The following is a 19,935-nucleotide window of genomic DNA, read 5'->3' as shown; positions in this document are numbered from 1 at the left end:
AAACTAATTTTGATAAGGAGTCAGGTTTTTGGGTAAACGTTTTGTTAATAAACATATACTTTATTGGCAATGACGATCGACATATGGTTCCTAGGACTAAAAAATTGATATTGTACTGCGGTGTTTTGTGATTGTGATTGGCGAGCGAATGATATTCTATCTATCCAGCTCGATAAACTTTTCGAAAGCTCCCAAGAAGTTTCGCTCAATGAATTTAACGCAGAATAATCTTCTCTTGATTAAATGCAATCACTCTCCTGTCATCATCTCCATGAATTCTGTAAAAGTGGAAAAGGTTATTTTAAACTTTGATCGAGAAATTAAGACGGTTGGATTGGAAAGTACGCAAGTTGTTTGCCAATGATAAGTTTCCGCGAAAAAGAACAAAACGAGTCAATTCATTTTGGAAAGTGAAATTAAATAATTTAATATAAAGAAATAATCGTGTATAATTGAAAATGAACTCTTTTGTAAAAAAGTTTAAATTTGAACGATTGAAATAGTATACATATTTTTCTTGGTCTATGGGAAATATTTTTAACGAACCATCAAAGTCAACTGTCCCGGAGCCGTCAGTGTCAATTTCCGCAATGATGCCATCCAAGTCAGAACTGGTTAATTTGTCATCCAGGGCAGCCAAAATCTCTTTAAGTGTGGCAGTTGTAATGTAGCCATTACCCTCCCTGTCATACAACCGGAAGGCCTCTTTCAGCTCCTCTTGCATGGCCTCAGCATCTTCCTCCTCCAAAAATCTTCCAGCTATCTTACAGAATCCGTCAAAATTAACTTTCCCCGTTCTCTCAGGATCATTTTCCTCGATTATCGAGTTCAACTCAGCGTCATCGAACAATTGACCCATGGTGTTCAAAATCGTGGAAATCTTCAAGGTGTCGATGAAGCCACTTTTCGTTGTATCGAACATCTGGAACGCCTTGCGCATCACGGCTACCTTCTGCTCGTCTTCCTCCTTTTTTAACAAAATTCATCATCAATATTATTTACTTCCACACTCATCAATACTACTAAAATCGTCTTCCTATTTCAAAATTACCCCAAAAATCCTTAGTATAATAACATTGATTTTTATTTTCAGAAATATATTTTTCCACACTATTTTATTATTTATAAAAAAATATAGTAGAAAACACTGCTAACAAACTTCACTTTTCCACTATTGAAGAAAAAAATGGAAAGATTCGAATAAATATAGTAGCAAAGATAAAGAACAATTTGAGGTTCCTGTGGACGACGGTCCTTACCATGGTTGCGTATATAGGGGATGATGACTCGGTCTCGACGGACGGCGATTACCTGAGGATCCGCGTCCATTTCATCCCGGTATAAAGACATCTTTGCGTAAACCAGCTAGAAAGCTAAACGAGCAAAAATAGAGTACGCCGAAAAATGAAATATGTTATAAGTGCTGTGTGTCCACGTTGGGGGTGGGGAGATGTCTCGTGGCCACAGGGAAGACTTTCTTACGTAACACACTTCTTGCAAACGCCTTCCGCAATTTACACAATTTGAAAACTCTCGAATTCCCGATAAGCCGCGAAACTCATTTGATCATTTTCAATATACAGATTTCTCTAAATGAATTTTGATCTTTGGTGGAAATCCCTAAATGAAGTACACAATAATTGAATCAGCGACCCAATTTTCGGACCTGCAAGATGATAAGCTGCCGAAGCATTTCTACCTCTGCGTCAGGTAAAACATTGCGCTCTAATGATTTTCAGGTGCGTGGGTGCCGGTCCGAGGCCTAAGAATAATAATACGGTCTCGTTAACAAGTAAACAGACATTTCAACAGGCCCGTCAACACTGTCTGCTCGATATGCCAACATTTAAAAGTTACCGAAACCTAAAAGTCCTCGAATTGTTGGATGGAAATCTTTTTTAAACCGCTTGACATCTTTATTTTTGTCTCATCATACATTTATGCTAGCTGCAGTTATTTTTTAAGAAAAATTAACATATTAGAAACTACATTCAACCAGACTTCAAGCATTGAAAGGGTTTTTATTAAATTAAACTTTTCTATTTATTGTTGTATTAATATATACGTTTGTGTCTAAAATGTAAAATAATGAGTTGCTAATATAATTGTTATTAATTAAGTACTATTAATGCGGGAAGGATAGATAAGGAATAATCCTAAATTAATATTGTTAATAAATCGCCAAGGCTTCTGAGCACTGTTTCCCGCGTTTTTCATTACGAGCCGCTGCAACTTCACGGTCAATGGGCCAAGATGCGAATATGGAGCGGCGGCTAACCCAGCGTATTCAGAAACGCGAAAATTTAAAACGAACGCTTTCAATTCCTCAAGCTTTAATTTCGCAAGACGTAGCACGTGTTTTCTATCCGTATCCAATTCTTCAAACCGGGTGCAGCATTGAAAATGGGGGTAAAATGAATGGTGTCCAAAACCGACGTTATATTTACCCAACCTTATTTATGTATACGCTAGAGCGCGCAAACTGCGCGACCTAAACGTGCTTCTTTTTTTTTAGGTTAGATTTCACAAATTATGGTTAATCAGTGCGAAAAGTCGCGACTAAACTTGAAGAAAAAAGACAATATTGAGCACAAGCAAAACAAGCGATAATCGACGTGTCTTGCTCATAAAATAAAAAAAGCTTGAATAAAATTGTCAAAAATTGTGAAATTTAAGAGATCACAGTTGTGCATCAGTTTTGGAGTGGGTCGATGTTGCGAAGTGTCCAGAGTGGGTAGTCGTACAATTGTTTTCTATTGCTTCTTATCTGGTTTTAATTGTTGTAGATCAGTGTGATTTTCAGTAAAAGTCCCAATTGTTTCTAAAATGTTCGTGGGCGGATTGCAGGTGTCTTCGCGTCTAACGAGTCGCATCCGGAAGACGTGATCACTGCTTGGCAAGTAGCGTTCTGAGCTTTTCGAAACTTGGCACGCGTCAGTCTCAAGTCTCACTCGATCTACCACCTCCATATTCTACCTGAGTCTACCACCAAAACAGCCTCACGACAAAGTAGCGTTTGCCCACAATTATTTATAATGTCAGCTATATACATATTAGAATAAATTCTGATTATCTCTCAAATTCAAAGTAAGCCTAAAAAAAGAAATTTAATAGAACTGGTATATTTGAAGGTTAGAATTCTTTAGGTTATTTCGTCTGGACAAAAAGTTGGTCAAGAGTGATACAAACGTGATTTCAAGGACAAGGTTAACCTTTGCAGGTTATAGTGGCTTCGCTGCTAATCAGGTACAATCAATAACAATAATTTTATTATTAGGTTATCGTGAACGTTAATTGATTTTCTTTCATTCGAAATGTGAGCTCGGCTCATCCTATTAACTTTTAAGCTATAAGAAAATATTGCTGTTTACTATTATAATAGCAATAATTTTATAAATAGACATCGGTTAGAAGTTAGAATTTAACGAATTTTGAGACTAAAATTAAATTGTATTATGCAAAATCTACAAAAATTAAAAGCTGACATTTTTTTTAGTGAAATATGTTGTGTGCAATTCTTATCTATCTATAAACTTCGAATCTGTAACTGGATAAAGTCATTATGAAAAGAGTCCTCTAAATTTTCCTACGGATATGAACTTTCCGATAGGTAAGTTCCATAAATTAAATTGCTTTATGCAAGACGCAGCATTAGAGTCCTTCACTTTTATCGCACGTGTCTTCATTTATACCATGCTTTATGTAACATCCATTTCGAATGAAACGACGACAAACTGCAGCGCTAAGTCTAGTGTCAGCATGCGGTTAATTGGGCGAAACATATTTAGATATTAAGAAAATTGTCCGCGACAGATAGAGTCATCGAAGCTACACAAGTAAACAAATTTGCGTAATTGCACTCTAAAAAGTGAGTAAAACAAATAATCGACTCTGATCATGTATATATTAAATTTTGAAGGAATTTGGTAGATAAATATAAAACTCAATTTTCAATGAAAACATACGAGTTAGTTCAGTAGTTGGGTCAGCTGACTGTACTCATCAATATCGTTCGATCTAACAACAATCAATCGCGATTAATAATTTATTGAAAGCTAGCGTTGTGTATTATTCGACAGTTTTGTTGACGCGAAATATTAAGGGAGAATTTATCGACTTATTAATAGAGCATGCCGTTAACCTTAAATATCTCAAGATCTAATCTATTCTCGTATCGATATGCCGAAGTAAACGAGCTATTTCTCAAAGCCGTTATCAGATAAAACAACGGGAAATTTTGTATTAAGTAATAAAAATGTCATGGAAGTTGAAGCGATGAGTCATGAAACTGACGAAGACGCTTCTGAAGGGGTGGGGTTCTTTCTGTCACTCGCATTCCGGTTATTTTGAACTTTTCGCGATGACGCGTAACTAACCAACAAGTTTTAGCCAGAGGACGGAATTCCAACCTTGAGGTTCGAGCTCAAGGAAGAGAACGTAATCCCCTAGAAAACCACAAGAGAAAAAACAACATAACGAGAGGGGGGGGGGGATAAAGGAATGTTTACTCTCAGACTGATAAGAATAATCGTACAATAGGCGGTTAGAAAATACTTAACCTATCGGTGGACTTATTCCTCGTACAAATTATTTTCACAGCTTTTTGCGTGGTTTTGTATACGAGATAGTCAGATGGGAGTGACATATCTTGATTGGCAATGCTTAAAGATCAAACGGCCCCGCACCAGAGTGTGGTTAGCAGAAAGGAAACTGATTAGCCCTCGCGCATTTTGGCATTTATAAATTTCGCTCGATATGCGAGATTTATGAGAAATAATTTGCCATCGTCAACGAGTCCTACGCCGATGTTCCTTGCGATTGCTCTTTGTGTAATAACAAACACAAACACACAAATTTCCACCATGCTCGTGAGTAATGACCGGATGAAGTTTTGCCAAATATAAGATTAGTCTACAATGTGGCGAAGCGTCAATTTTGCGGAAATTGCTGAAATCTTGAAAGTCTATTTAATTTGTAAAAATATATTTTGGACTAAAGTTTTTCAGTTTCATCTACGGTTGATTCTAAGCTGCATCATTCGACGCTGCGGATCATCATGAATAGGTTGCACCAGATTGGATTCGGTAAAAATAATTCTTTTTAAATTATTTTTAAGCTACATTAATATATATATAAACACTTATCTTTTGTAATAAAATATATTATCTATTACTCTATACTTTAAAACAATTGTATAATTTTTTAAATAAATGAAGATCGAATGAAAATTAAAGTATTGTTTCCTTCTTAGAACGCATTTTTTCTTGTGGCTTCTGGTGGCCACAATATCTTTCAAACCTTTTATCTAAAATCAAAACCAATAAAGATATATAGTCAACATTCCAAATTTAATTATTTTGATAAATTCAAAATTTTGCAATGTGCCGAGGAAATAAAATATTAAATTAAATGCAAATTTCCAAAGTTATAAAAAAAAAATACATTCTTATTTTCAAATTTACTAGGATTTACTCTGTAATGTGATATCTCTTCATGACTCGTAAAATTCTGGGAATAGGGGAAACTTCGTGTTACGTACAGTCATATATAGTAGTAACGATATGATTATCCTAATTATAAAATTCGATAAACGTGTATATCTGCCATCGCTCTTTTATTAAATATCTCGGCAGTTTTTGTTCCCATTGAAGAACTAACATAATTTGTAATGTTTTAATTAAATTATGCTAAGTGAATTACTGACCACCGCGGTGGTCAATATTTCAACACCCCCTTGTGAATGAAAATCCTTGTAATACACTACATGTCAGCTAAATATACTAGCCGCCTGTTTCAATTGATGCTAAAAGTATCTGGTGGGCGCACGTGTATTACGTATGCTTTTATATTTATAACTTAATTTTAATACTTCGTTGTTAGAATGGTATCTCATCTACACCCATAATTGATCAAATGTTTCGGGCGGTCCAGCCTTCTGTTAAATTAAATCTATGCTATATTGCCAACAGCCATCGTCATCGAAATACGAATAAATCACGAAATTATACACGCACACTCTTGTTTCATAAGTATTTTATCATAACTCATAAATAACCCAATCACTTTAAGCTTCAAATAATTTAACTATATATACAGTAAAATTATGGTGTTTCTCTGTTTTGTTATTATATTCCATTTATATGAAATTCATTGTTTTAATTATTTAATATATCGAATTAATATAATTTTCTTATTTTTAATTATTGCCCCCAAAATAAACCTCTCTTATGACATTTATTTCTGATTTTACTAGAAGAAACGGTTTCACTTTCCAACTATTTTTTCGCGGATCTATGATTATCGTTTATGTATTTGTAATTTCTAAAATAAATAAGACCAATTTTCGTTAATATGGTGTGTTTTCATGTGGTTGCTAAAAAAAATTCTCTTCATTTTGAGTTGTTTTTTTATTGAGAGATTTTCGTGCGGTCGCCTTAAATATAGATTTAGCTAAAATAGATACTTAGGAAAATTGGACGATGGTTATGCTACGGGCTTCATTAATTTTCACGCATGGATTGACTGAAATGCCGTGGAATTCGAAATATTACCCTGAACGGATGTAATTATAGTATTTCCGGGAAAATGCTTAATGATTAAACCCCAAGAATCGGTCGATTAACTTTGAGTACACGCAGAAATCATCAATTTTTTATTCATAAATCTTCTCAGTTGTTTTTACCGATTTTCCATAGATAAGAAACACAGCATCTAAAATTCTTCCTAGGAATAAAACCTCATAATTACACAAGATTAAACCGGAAAATAATATTCAAATGTTCTTATTAAAATTATGACTTTAGGATGAATCAGCACAACTGGCGTAATCGAAATTGAAATCGAAGAACGTATTTGACGACCGAAACGGTGACACTGATATACCTACCCTGTTTTACTGGCTTTTTCGTGAGCGCGTAAATAAACAAATTAAAAAGGTAATTATTCTAAGAGGTAGAAATAAGTACGTTTTTCAAGAAAACTTACAAAAAAAATCGAATTAGTTAATTTGGATTAAAGTTTGAATCGATAAGAGTGTTTGCGAACGCACGGTTGGTTTCTTGGGTGAGAATTGATTATGTTGCAGAACACAGAGTGGAGTTAGTGGTGGGGGTAGATTGAAGTAGAGGGAGTAGAAGTCGAGGAGTGATTGGAGAAGTGGTGTGTTTCTATTACGATGTGTGATATATATGTATGTCAGTTCCGTGGTGTGTGGTGTGTTCGCGGATCGTGTATGCAAGGTCCTTAGTGTTAATTATAAGGCATGAATGTTTTTGCCATGTTTTTGCCCGAATGACGCCTGTGTGATGGACGAGTTGATCAACGACGTGTCACAGATGACCAAGAATGACAGCACAAGCTAAGAACCACTCGCACAACTTGCAAATAAGAGTCGATGGACGCGGCCATGTTTTCTGCTAGCAGAAATCTTGCCCATTTCTAATTTGGAGACATCTAGACCATACAGAATGCCGAAATGCGATGTGAAAACGAGGTTTTTACCGGCAACGTTCGCCTGGACAGTCCTCTTGGGCAGCACGACCCTTTTCTTTTGCTTCCCGTAAGTTTTGACTAGCCCTCTACATTCCCACTTTATCAGCTGCTGCTTCACTTCTTAGATCTCATCTCTAGCAATATACAACATACTTTATCTTATTTCAATTCCCCACCATTTATTCTTTCAGTTTTACAGGCTTTTGTATGATTTCTATGTTACTTTGAGCTCTCCCTAATTTCTTATTCGCTGTTGCAGTTGCCAATATTATGTGTTTCGATGGGGAACCTGGGTACCAGCGTTACAAGGGGTCATCACATTTTTTGTGTTGGCCAATTTTACACTGGCCACATTTATGGATCCAGGTTTCATACCAAAAGGTATTTAGGTTTTTGAATCAACCTAACTATTAATGATTTCAATGCTAACTCTTTCATTGTATCGTAGCCCCTCCTGACGAGGATAGGGAAGATGACTACAGAGCTCCTCTATATAAAAATGTAGAGATTAATGGTATCACGGTTCGTATGAAGTGGTGTGTTACGTGTAAATTTTACAGACCTCCTCGATGTTCTCACTGCAGTGTGTGTAATCACTGCATAGAGGTAAGGGAGATCTTTAATACTAGTTAATTTAAGTACTAGTTACTAGTTATTACTAGTTAAATTATTTATTGACAAATTTATAGTAATGTAAAATTTTTAATTTTAGACTTTTGATCATCACTGCCCCTGGGTGAATAATTGTATCGGAAGGAGAAACTATAGATTTTTCTTTTTCTTTCTTTTATCACTCAGTTTCCATATGCTCAGTATTTTTGGACTCTGCCTTTATTTTGTGCTACAGCACAAGCAGCAGTTGGGAGAAGTTGATACAATTGTTGCGTATCCTTTCAAATCTATTACATAGCTGAGGCAAGCTTATAGATTAACCAATTTCATTTAAAATTATGACAAAACATGTTTCCTTAATATTTATACAGACTTGTATTAATAGGAGTGGTAGTATTTTTATTCATTCCAATCCTAGGATTGACAGGTTTTCACATTGTGCTGGTATCCAGAGGACGAACGACCAACGAACAAGTAACAGGAAAGTTTAATGGAGCTTACAACCCATTTTCTCGAGGATGTTTACACAACTGCTGTTATACGCACTTTGGGCCGCAATATCCAAGGTATAAAGAGTCATTTCCTGCCCATTCTAAGTAATAATTGAACAATCAACGCTGCACTGATTACTTAAGAAAGAAATTATAAAGAATTTTATTAATCAATTATACAAACAATTTTATAATATCTGACATTTACTGTGCATCAGTTCTTTACAATGCAATTGACTTGTGTTAAATTTTACAGCTTAATTAAACCTGAAAAATATTCAGGGAAACGACGTGGAGCATGTACATCTGAGATATCTACAATAGGCAGTGAGAACCAGGTAAAAACCTACATGGATAGCAGCAATGGTGTTAGAAATGCCAGTTCAAATGCTTATAATAAGGTAAGAGCTAGTGCAATTCTGCTTCATGTATGTAAAAGTCTATCCAGCCTGCCTGCATTAAAAACAAACATAAACATAGAATAGTAACTGAAATTCCCTAAATAAATTCCAATTCTTATAGCTCTAAATCCAGAAGCACTTGATTAAAGCATATGAAACTGTCCATTTTAGAGCTGCTTTTTAGAGAATGATCATTATTTTTTTTAAATCAAATTAAAATAATGTTGTTTTCTTAGAGTTCATTTTCAAGTGAAGACACTTTTGAGAACTAGAAATATCCTTTGAATAATTTTTATCACCTACAGCCCTGTCTATGCCTCGGGAAATTTATTGGTATTTATATTCTTTTGTTATAATTTAATAATTCATTACATTTTCAATTTTTGCCATAGAGTATAATCATGAGAAGACTCTTTTCAAAATCGTATTATTCTGTTAAACCTTTGTGACTCCCACCCAATCCTTCTACAAGTTTCTTTTACGAATTTGATGTTCGTTCTCTGCAAGTATGATGAATATTTTATTATGTTTAATATTGTTTACTTTAGCTTATGTATTTTTCTGTAGTTATCACCGGGTCGAGATGGATCTGACACGGATATGGAGCCGACAGCTTCTCAGTCAGCGGATTGTGAACCGACACCACCGTTGCAAAGACACGGCTCTAAAAGTAATCTCTTCCTGCCACCTATGGAGAATAATGATTCTCCCAGGCATCCCCCACCGACGCAATATTGCCAATCCATTCATTATCCACGAGGCAGTCCTCATCCGAGGCCAAGGTGAATAGCATTAAAGATTAGAAATAGATCAGAGGTCGGCAACTTTCCACCTAGCACTTAGTTTTTGTGTCTTCTAACTCACCTACTCTCACTGCTACATCTTTAAAGCACTCGAACCTTCTCAAGTGGCCCGTCTGATAAAATTATCTGACTCACTCTACTCCAAAAGTCCTATAATTAGCAATTCTATCCTACATATATCTGCTTATTCCTTCTCTGTTCGGCTAAGTTACGCTTATTTTCAATGGAAGAATCATAATCTTCCATGGTTTAATTTCTACTAATTACACGTTTTATTGTAATAATTATAAATAAGGATTATTACAAATTGTTAACTAAGTAGTAGACTTTTAGCAGAAAAATTTTAAGTAGTTGGGAATTTGACTAAAAAATTGAATTAATGAAAGCGATTAAAATTATATCGTTGTATAATATTAAAATTTGTTGCCTACCACTGATTAATACGAGGGCATATTTGAATTAGGAACGATTCTAATAAACTTCGCAGAGGAATGAACGGATCAAGGAGCCACACCCCAGATCCACTGTCTCCTGAAGCCACGGGATCACCGGCAACGATGGGCCAGCGTGGCCAGGGTAGCGCCAGCCCGACGATGCAACAACGTATCAAGGCCATTGGGGTACCAACACCCTTAACCATCTCCAGTCCAATTCGCAGGTTCGTCATCGCTGCTTATCCAGCGTAGAATTCTTGAGACTCAAATAATTAAGTGTCTGTCCCGTGAAAGGAGCTCAAAGAATTACTTAGTAATCGTGTGGCATCGGTACAGGAGATATCCTTAAACGTAAACTAATCCCACGTGGCACTTTTAACCGAAATCTACATGTCAGGTTGCACAAAAAGAATTGTATGTAGATAGCAAAAGAGAAGTGCCACACTAGGTAGTCCATTGCATCTTCCGAGCACGCTACCAATACAAATTAAACTCCTGATTAATATTCCACCCGAACAATCCATTTTACATTTCATTCAAATTTTTCCCTACCGTCTCTGATAATCTTGTCTCTCTTTTTATTTAAATCTTTACCTCTCCTCCTCCATTCTTTCTCTCACTTTTTTATCTCTTTTCTATCTGTCTCTATCTATCTATCTCTCTCTCTCTTTCTCACCTTCCGGAGAAGACGTAAGGAACGTGTAACAGAAAGTCACGCGTAGCTCACGATAAGAGAGATCGTAGTGAGTTAGCCTCTTTGCATGTACATATTACAAGATATATGGTATATAGATAAGTTTGTGTCCCACTGCAGGGGGTGGTAACTGCAAGGAGCTGCTCTCTATGCCATCGTTGCGACCTACTGCAGGTAAACACGAACTTCCATCCTACGAGGACGTATCGTAGTTAACAATTATGCTTTATCGCATTACACAATGTATTAGAACAGAAACACACTCTCTCTCTCTCTCTCTCTCACACACACACACACACACACACACACACCAAACAACCAACCAAAGCAGACACACGGATTAACGGAGTTAAACAAATAGGATAAACACAGAGACAAGTAAACGTACAAGTACTCACGGACACGTAGCGGACAAATAAATACACTTGTATTCTATGCCAGATGACGTACCACGAGTACGAAGTGCACAGATTACAGATTGATAGATGACACATAACATTCACGAGAGATGAAAGCTTTGATGGGGGGAAAGGAAGAGCCCTTAATAAGCCTTCATTGCTCTCGCGGTGACGTAGATCACGACCACCCATACAGTCTCGGTTCGTACGAGAGATGAAAGCTTTTGATTGGAAGCAACATTGAGAGCTTTCATTCCTCGCGGAGAACTTTGTAATGGAACACAAGCTTCTGCGAAAGATGAAAGCTTTCGGTAATGATGGGGTGGGGGGAGGGGGTTAAAAAGCTTTCATCGTTCGTTACGGCACACTTCTTAGGTTGGCTAAATTTTTACGTTCCTTCCGTAGTTGCTAATTTCATCAATGAATGACGATGCGCTTTCTCTTTTCTTGACTGTCTGCCTTTCTTTCTATACCCTATGTATGTCTTCGTATGGCTAATGCTCTCAGCACTCGATACATCTTGGTTCACTGTACATTTGTCAGTCTTTTAAAAGGCCTTGTTAAATAGCTTGTGCAAAAGAGATGTACTATAGATAATAAGTCATAGCGTCTGTTGCAGATCGAATCCGGGAACACCGACGCAGGTTCGTCGGCCGGATTTTATAGGCGTGACGGAAGCACCGACGTACTACGAGGTGCAGCAAACCAACAACTCTATGATGAACGTGCCACCGGGAATGGTACCTGGTTACAGTCCTCAGCGGAGATTCCTGTCGGAGAGTGAGTTGGTGCGCCAGGGTACGGAACATCCGTACTCTCGCACCAATAATACAGTGGACAACATTCGGGAGCTGGCAAGGTCGCCGCAGCGCGGTGTATATATGTGGAAAGACAATTCACCGGGAAGTTATCCACCACCAGTTCCAGGAGGACAAATGCACCAATCGCCATCTCAGCGACCACCACCTTACGATTATTATAGGTCTAACCCGACAAGCCCTACGCAGCAGACGTACAATGCACCCAGACCTTATCATCCGGCACTGAGGGGCGGCGTTCCGGTCTTCCCGCCGCATCATCAGTCCCCTCAGGGCAAGAGGAAAGCCTCCATGGCTACACCAACCACGCCAACTTCCGGCGACAACCGACGTAGACCGATGTCCTTCGTAAGGGCCTTGGAAATGACGGATTCCATGGAAATGGTATCTGCGCCCAGCGATAATAGGAATCAAAGACCAACGACACCAACCCCTGATCGAGCTAGTGTCTATGATATGAATTACGAGATATCTGTATAGCCCTACGGGTCCGTCTCCGGACCGTCCTTCCTTGATTGGCCGGAGATCGTCAACCGGAAGCCCGAGGCCACTCCCTGTATGTCCCATACGCCTGATGACTGTTATATCATGAAGTACGAAATCTCCGTCTGAACAAAACTCCAATATCTTCAATTATGCAATTCTCTTCTCTATCCGCTCCAGGACCATGTCTCAAGCTTAATCGACGAAACTTCCTGTTAAAAATCTTGAAGAATTCGACAAACACTTAGAAGAAATTTGTTCAATTAAATCAAAAAAAGGCAGGGAGTTAAAAATATTTGAGAGACAAAAGCTTTACAATTTTTGGGAAGAGAATTCATAGGGAGGTTAAAGGACGATACTTAATGGGAAGCAATGAGTTATGAGAAGTTAATGAACAAAACTTAAGGAAAAGAAAACGAGTTCCGAAAAAGCAGTAGTTTAGAGATGAAATAGGAAATTGCAAATTTTTGGCGCGAAAAGCGCTGGTTCTTCCGGCCAATATAGTTGAGGTTATAACGAATCCAAGGAAAAGCCAAAATTCATTCCAAACTACGTGCTCGGTGTACATATTTCTTGTCTGAAAAGAAAACAATTTTTCGTATCACCGAACGGAAGAACTCTCGTCTCTTCCTACGAAAGGCAAGCGCTACGCTAAATTACGAGAAAATATTTTCTCTGTTTTTTCATCTCATTAACAGATTTCGCGGGAAATGTCTACTGTTGACTTCCCTTGGCACGAATCGTCGAAGTCAACGAAAGTATTGTCTCAGTGGAGTGTAGTAAAACTGCTGAAAACGTCCTCTCCTTCTCCCTTTTTATCCCGAACCCGCGGGAATTCGGTGTCTCCCCGTCAGGAACAACTATATTTTTTAGTACGGTTTAAGGTCAGTTTAGATTTTTATACAGTGACACCAGTATCCTTATTCGGGTACCTAAGCAGACGTGATTCGTTCACAATGTCGTTTCCTACATTTTTCATTTATCAACTCTATTATTTATCAATCTGTGTACAGAAATAATTTTACTAACACCATGTTAGACCCTCCCCCACTTTCCATCAATCAATCAACTAAACCCCTAATAAAATGATTAGAGAAAGATGCTAGTAAAACGAGTGCGCACCCCTTTTAACAAGAGTTACTTAATCGTTTTAAGTGAATATCAGGATAGAATAACAAATTTTGTGTAAAATAATCGTGAAATGTGTAGTAAAAATTTTTCATATACATATATTTAACAATATTTATACGTAAACTGATATAAATATAAGACTTTATGATTTCTAAAGTTTGTTATGAACGATAATTTTATCGATGTGCCCACTAACAGATATCAGGAATAAATACTTGTTTTTTGTGGGGAGTATAATGAAGAGTGAAACTGAATAGAATAAGAGTGTGAGAGAATTTGCAGAGACTGAGAAATAAAAGAGAAGGCGCGAGTGCTGTTCATTTTGTGTGTTTATGTGTGTTATTGATTGTGTGCATGAGTTTTAGAAAATGAGAGATAGGGATTTCTCTTGAGTCTTTGTTAATCAATTTTGTAATATAACGGATTATAACGCTTTGCAACAATCCAATTGCTATACTCATTAAATGCTATATTATTTTAATTTGTTCAGGACCTGCTCAATGATGGCATATGCTATATATATATATATATTCATTGATCAATTTGTAGAAAATATGAAAACATATTTTCTTCAGTCTTTGTTAAATAATTTTGTAATATAATGCATTGCATAAATCCAATTGCTATACTCATCGAATACTGGTTATTTTAATTCGTTTAGGACCTATTCAACACAATCACATGTATAAATATACATATAATATATGTGTTATACTGGGCTCGGCAAAAATACGAAAACGTTCGAATATCATGAAAACTAGACATTTCGAACAAAAATATGACAGGATTCTAATAAACACTTATAAGTCTGTCAGATCGTGTCCTTTAATTATTTTTCAATATAATATTGAAAGTCATATAAAAATCACTATGAATTTTTTTAATAAGAATTTCTATTTTTATTATGTATTCCTGAAGCTTATTTTAGGTTTTCGAATCATTATGTGAATATGTATAACGATTGCGCACACTAGTTCAGCGGAAATTACTTATATGCAATTTTAAATCCAAATAATTCATAAACGCCTTGATTAAATTCTATATTCATTTAGTGTTTTGGAAAACTCCTGAAATAAGCTACATGAGTATGTATATTACTAATGAGAATTCCTATTTAAAAACCTCAAGGGAATCTTCACATGCATTTAACATTCCAGCCAAGTATAATTCAATAACAGAATTTGATAGATTTATAAAAGTACTTGTTGGAAGTCTGTTATATTTGTTTTAAATGCATAGTTTTGAAGATATTCCATCGTCTGAAGACTCGCCGAACCCGGTATATTTATTAATTATAATATATATATATTTATATAGAATATGTCTGTATGCAAGATCGAACCTTAAATCATGTTTGATATTGTATCCGCTTTTTTATTAAACCCTACTAATTGTGCCAAAAGAAAATCCATTACCGTACGTAAGAATTCCTGCTCGATTATTATCGTGCCCAATCAATGAATTATTAGTGAAAATAACAATGGTATTTTGGGATTCAATACATGCTCGATAAACAAATTTGATCACTTTTATGATGAGATATAGACATATATTTATAATATTGCTGAATCTCTTGTATCTCATTAATCGTATTTAACTTTTATTTCTTAATTAAAATTGGTAATCCATTTGAAGGGTTGACGATTTTTTATTGAGTAAGCAAATGCTAACTATTTTCTAAAATGACGGAGAGAAAGAGGCAAAACTTTGTATGTACAATCTTGGTGTATTTATATATCTCTTTTAATTGTGTTTCATGTTCATTTATTGAGCCAAATAATTTATTCCAACAGGTGAAAATTTACGAACCGAGGCTTAGAGAATAATGTGTATAAGATGTGACGAATGTTTAGTGTTTATAACTTAATGTACTTGTACATAAATTATTGATCGTTAATATCACATTTCAATGTACATACGTATATACATTTCGATACTTACACGTATCGCTAACAGTAATTCTATAGAATAAACTTCATTAAATACAAATGGACACGTATTTTGTCTCCCGACAAAATTTGACTCCACGTTTATTATTTTCTTGCTCTTAATCAAATTGAGGTTCTACGATTTTTTGCTTGATAAACAAATAGTGAGTTTGTTTGTAAATACACAAAAGAGACCGAATATCCATTTCCGTTAAATAACTACTCTCTCTTTCCAATTGCAAATTGTATCTTTTTTTTGCTAATAATAAAATTCATTGAATCTCAGTTTAAAGGAAAGGCAACGGATTTTAAGATTTCCTTCTATATTTCAACACTGTTAAGCTAATGCAGTGATTCGAAGACAAGTATATTTTTTTTTTCATTTTAACTTTTTATGTTAGAATAACACAGTACAGTAATAGAAGTATCCTTGAATTTGTAAGGCGCACAATCATTTTTGTTCACAAACCAATTACCCTTAAAACTTTACAAGGAATTTCTAAAATATTATTCATACATAAAATGGTGCGTTTATTCAATCGAATAGGTACAATTATTTTTATTTCATCCTATATGTTTATCTTTTTCTTAATGTGCGTATCACGGTATATCTGCAGGGTTTAACATACATGATTCAGTTGATATAACTCCTATAGCTGATTAAGTTGCATTTAAATAATAGGATGAATTTTATAGAAATTTTTCACGGGTGGATTAAAAAAGTATAATCGTAACTGACATATCGAATATATCTGAAAATATTGAAAGGAATAATAATAAATTTACTCATACAAAATAAGGCGCATAGTATCTCAAAGCAGTGACGTAAGGAAGCGTTTATTTCCGTAACTATAAGATATCAATTTCGATATTTCTTATAGCTTCTTAAAGGTAAATGAATGTTTATATTTTTTATTAGATTCAAATGCGTTAGTATCTCGTGTTTTCATTTTCAATTAATAAATTAGCATATTAGTCAATGAAATATTTTCAGAGTCAGAGTTTATAAATTAATGACCAAGAATTAATATAATCAAATATCCAACATTCATTCTGGCTAATCTAGAAAATTTAAAAGGAGGAAATTTAAATAGAAAATTTTTTCTTTTTGTTAATATTATAATAGAAGAATTCAATACTCTTTGTTTTAAAACTTCTACTTCTTTTGCTTGAATAATTTGTCTTGAAGTAACAAATATCCTATTATTAATATAAAAAAGGGATATATGTAAATAATTATACCTGTATGTTTGGTAGGTGGTACTTATATATATATGACATTAATTTTTATTTTCAGACGTATCGCATCTAAAAGTAAAAGGAAAGTCATTTTTATAATTTCAGTGTTGGTCCTGCTTTCCTTGCAGGAGTTTCACTGAGTTTCACGACTTAATAGAGGCGTAGAGCCGGTCGGTACCGGTAGGGCTACTAAGTACGCTAACTTAGCGTCGCTAAGTACTAGCAACCTAGGGCCTGACTCCTGCTCCTGAGTGAGTAGAGCGGAGAGTGCCGGAGAGCCCAGTAGAGCCATCAGTCAAGCGTGCAAAAATTGACTAATGGAGGTAACGTTCCTAAATGCTTTCAAAAATTTTTGAAAGTAAATGAGCACAAAAGTGAGTTAATTCTCACAACATAATTTTTAAATCTTCTTGTCAATAATATGAAGCTTTAATTGCAAAAATATATATTATCTTGGTTATTGTATATTTTATTGTAATAAAAAATAGCACGAATTTACTTTATCTTAATTAAAGACTTTGGTGGACAAATTTATGTGAAAATTCACCTTAAAACATTCCGTTATCGATCTTGTTGATTTTACTAACTTTAACTAAAAAAACTAAAATAGTGAACTGTTGAGCAGATTTCTTTTACTACTCGATAACTATACACAGAATAAGTTATAAATAAATATAAATATTAAAGTTATATATTACAAACTCTAAACTATAATCTATAAACAAAATTAGTAACAGAAAGTTATGCAATTGAAGAAAAGTTGTGTAAAATGTGCGGTACAAAAATAACTTTGTAAATGAAAGAAAATTTTAATTAAATAATAATAATAATAGTAAATTTGTAATAATATACAACAATAATAAGAAAAATATCGATTATTGAGGTATCGATTAGAGTATGATGCCAATGGTAGGCGAATTTGCCTGATCGTGCCGCCTCCGCCATTGTTGGCATTGATACGCCGCTAACATAAAGTTTTCTGTGTAATTAAATTTGATTTTAAAAAGAATATTGTAAAACTTATTATATAATTGCAATGTAAGTCTGACCCGATTAATTTTGGTGATTTGTTTTGTGATTGAAAATTAAAAGTTTAACCTAATCTGGCATCTGTTTACTATAGGGCACGTAGTCGTAAGGATAGTACAGGTAAAAGCGATTCTGAAGCGACGGATAAGGAAAATAAGAAAGAAAAGGGTAGAGATAGAGATAGGGCGAGCAGAAAAAAACGAGCAGCTTCTTCGTCTAGCAGTGGAAGCAGGTACTTACAACTCATCAATTTTTCTTATTCTAAACTAAATTTATTATTTATTATTAAAATGTTTGCTTAGTTCTTCGGACAGTAGTTCTGGCTCTTCAAGTTCCAGTAGTGGGAGCAGCTCCAGATCAAGTTCATCGTCTAGTAGTTCCTCCAGTAGCTCTGGTAGTTCCACTGCAAGTTCTAGGGATAGAGCTCGTAAACATAGCCGTAGCAAAAGTGCAGATGCTTCTCGCAAACACGATAATAAAGAAAAGGAGAAAGAAAGGGAGAGAGAAAGGGAAAGAGACAGAGATAGGGAGAGGGATCGTGATAGAGACAAGGATAAGAAGAAAAATAATTCAGTAGCAGATAAGCCAAAACCGAAAGCACGTTCAAGGTAAGGACTGCTTTGTAACAATTAAATTGATCAATAATTTTCTAAATTTCATGCATCTATATTTTTTAACAGATCTCCTTCACCACGTAGAAAGAGAAGGGAAAGATCTCCGATACCAAGACCAACAAAGATACATATTGGTCACTTAACTAGAAATGTAACCAGGGAACATATAATAGAAATATTTTCAGCATATGGAAATATAAAGATGGTAGATTTTCAAATGGACAAGTTACATCCTAATCAAGGAAGGGGTTTTGCATATGTAGAGTTTGAGACAGCTGACGAAGCAGAGAATGCCATGAAGCATATGGATGGAGGCAAGTCATTTTAAAATTAATAAAAAGTTTACAAAATAACTTAACAAAGAGGGATAATAAATTGGTTATGAGAACGATATTTCAATCAAGATACTGGCAAATATCAAATTTGGTTTTTTGCATCAATATAGTGGAGAAATAAGAAACAGACTTATTGTATTTCATATTGAAAGTTAGTTTTAAGGTTTAGGTGTATAAGCATATCCATTTTTTCATATATTTATCGTCGAAACACTATGTTTCTCTTGATAAATTAAATTTTTATTTCAGGTCAAATTGATGGCCAAGAGATCACAGCGGCTCCGGTTTTATTGCCAAAACCTCGGCCGATGCCAATGCGAAGAATGTCACCTATAATGGGACGAAGGCCGCCACCAAGATGGGGTGGAGGAGGTAGAAATACTCCTCCACGCTATCGACGACGTTCTCCGATGATGAATCGTAGACGTAGTCCACGGCCACCACGTCGCAGGCAGAGATCTCGCTCACGCAGCCCTGTGAATAATCCCCGACACCGGCATCGTCGATACACCAGGTCCAGTTCCAGTTCCTCCCGATAACAATCACACGACAATAATTTAATCTCCGTATCTACTCAACAACTACACGTCTTACGAGTCTCAGTCCAGAAGTCATAAAGAGTCAAATAAAAGGAGAAAAAAAAATGAAACAAATTAATACACTTTTACAATTTGTAAGTTGAATTATTGCCAGATGAATCGGAAGGAAACTCGGACAAATAACTTGAATTAAACAAATTAGCTTAAGAATATTTTTAATCACGTTCTTAAGGCATGATATGCAACAAATAGTTTAAAATTTGTGGATAATCAAGGATTTTTTCTTTAGAGTGTGAGATATAAATAAGGGAAGGGCAACATTTTTTGTTGCCTGATGGACGAGTTATCGTCGACCATTGACGGGGGATGAATTATCCGTGATGACAAACCTTGTTGATCTTATAATGATTGCTTCGCGGATTTTGCCCAGAACACAATCAGAGATGAATTTGTCTACTTTCGAAATAAACAAAGTTCACACGATATTTTACTACT

At 35.3% G+C, this 19,935-nt stretch overlaps 3 protein-coding genes and 1 long non-coding RNA gene across 6 annotated transcripts; 3 read left to right on the top strand and 1 right to left on the bottom strand.

Annotated features, from left to right (window-relative positions):
* Positions 1-39: 39 nt before the first annotated feature.
* Positions 40-1,411, bottom strand: TpnC25D (Troponin C at 25D). Of its 2 annotated transcripts, none has more exons than XM_066739194.1 (3): positions 1,260-1,411; positions 547-967; positions 40-278 (listed from the first exon to the last, which is right to left on the bottom strand). In XM_066739194.1, the coding sequence occupies exons 1-3, from the start codon at positions 1,260-1,262 to the stop codon at positions 250-252; spliced, it is 453 nt and encodes a 150-aa protein (XP_066595291.1). In that variant the 5' UTR covers positions 1,263-1,411; the 3' UTR covers positions 40-249. The 2 variants fall into 2 exon arrangements, with proteins under 2 accessions (XP_066595291.1, XP_066595292.1); XM_066739195.1 differs by lacking the exon at positions 1,260-1,411 and adding an exon at positions 1,052-1,236.
* Positions 1,412-2,252: 841 nt separating this feature from the next.
* Positions 2,253-5,138, top strand: LOC136780511 (uncharacterized). The gene is made up of 3 exons (XR_010823767.1): positions 2,253-2,730; positions 2,848-3,246; positions 4,999-5,138. It is a non-coding gene; the product is annotated as an uncharacterized lncRNA (long non-coding RNA).
* Positions 5,139-7,181: 2,043 nt separating this feature from the next.
* Positions 7,182-15,802, top strand: Zdhhc8 (zinc finger DHHC-type containing 8). 2 transcript variants are annotated; one of them, XM_066738950.1, is made up of 9 exons: positions 7,182-7,558; positions 7,751-7,872; positions 7,940-8,097; positions 8,204-8,376; positions 8,475-8,669; positions 8,851-8,995; positions 9,563-9,777; positions 10,262-10,456; positions 11,944-15,802. In XM_066738950.1, exons 1-9 carry the CDS (start codon positions 7,467-7,469, stop codon positions 12,620-12,622), a joined length of 1,974 nt encoding a protein of 657 aa, XP_066595047.1. In that variant the 5' UTR covers positions 7,182-7,466; the 3' UTR covers positions 12,623-15,802. The 2 variants fall into 2 exon arrangements, with proteins under 2 accessions (XP_066595047.1, XP_066595048.1); XM_066738951.1 differs by having other exon boundaries at positions 7,183-7,558; positions 10,286-10,456; positions 11,944-15,798.
* A 1,743-nt stretch (positions 15,803-17,545) lies between these two features.
* LOC136780612 (RNA-binding protein with serine-rich domain 1-A-like) lies at positions 17,546-19,925 on the top strand. Its single transcript, XM_066739106.1, has 5 exons — positions 17,546-17,961; positions 18,047-18,184; positions 18,255-18,560; positions 18,633-18,880; positions 19,151-19,925. Coding segments are annotated over exons 1-5 (984 nt in total). The 5' UTR covers positions 17,546-17,959; the 3' UTR covers positions 19,441-19,925.
* The last annotated feature ends 10 nt before the right edge of the window (positions 19,926-19,935 follow it).

The sequence above is a fragment of the Prorops nasuta genome, unplaced genomic scaffold, assembly GCF_024137725.1.
Source record: "Prorops nasuta isolate Cenicafe-Biocafe unplaced genomic scaffold, Cenicafe_Pnas_1.2 PNAS00019, whole genome shotgun sequence".
NCBI lineage: Eukaryota > Metazoa > Arthropoda > Insecta > Hymenoptera > Bethylidae > Prorops > Prorops nasuta.
This window is presented reverse-complemented; position numbering and strand designations above follow the sequence as displayed.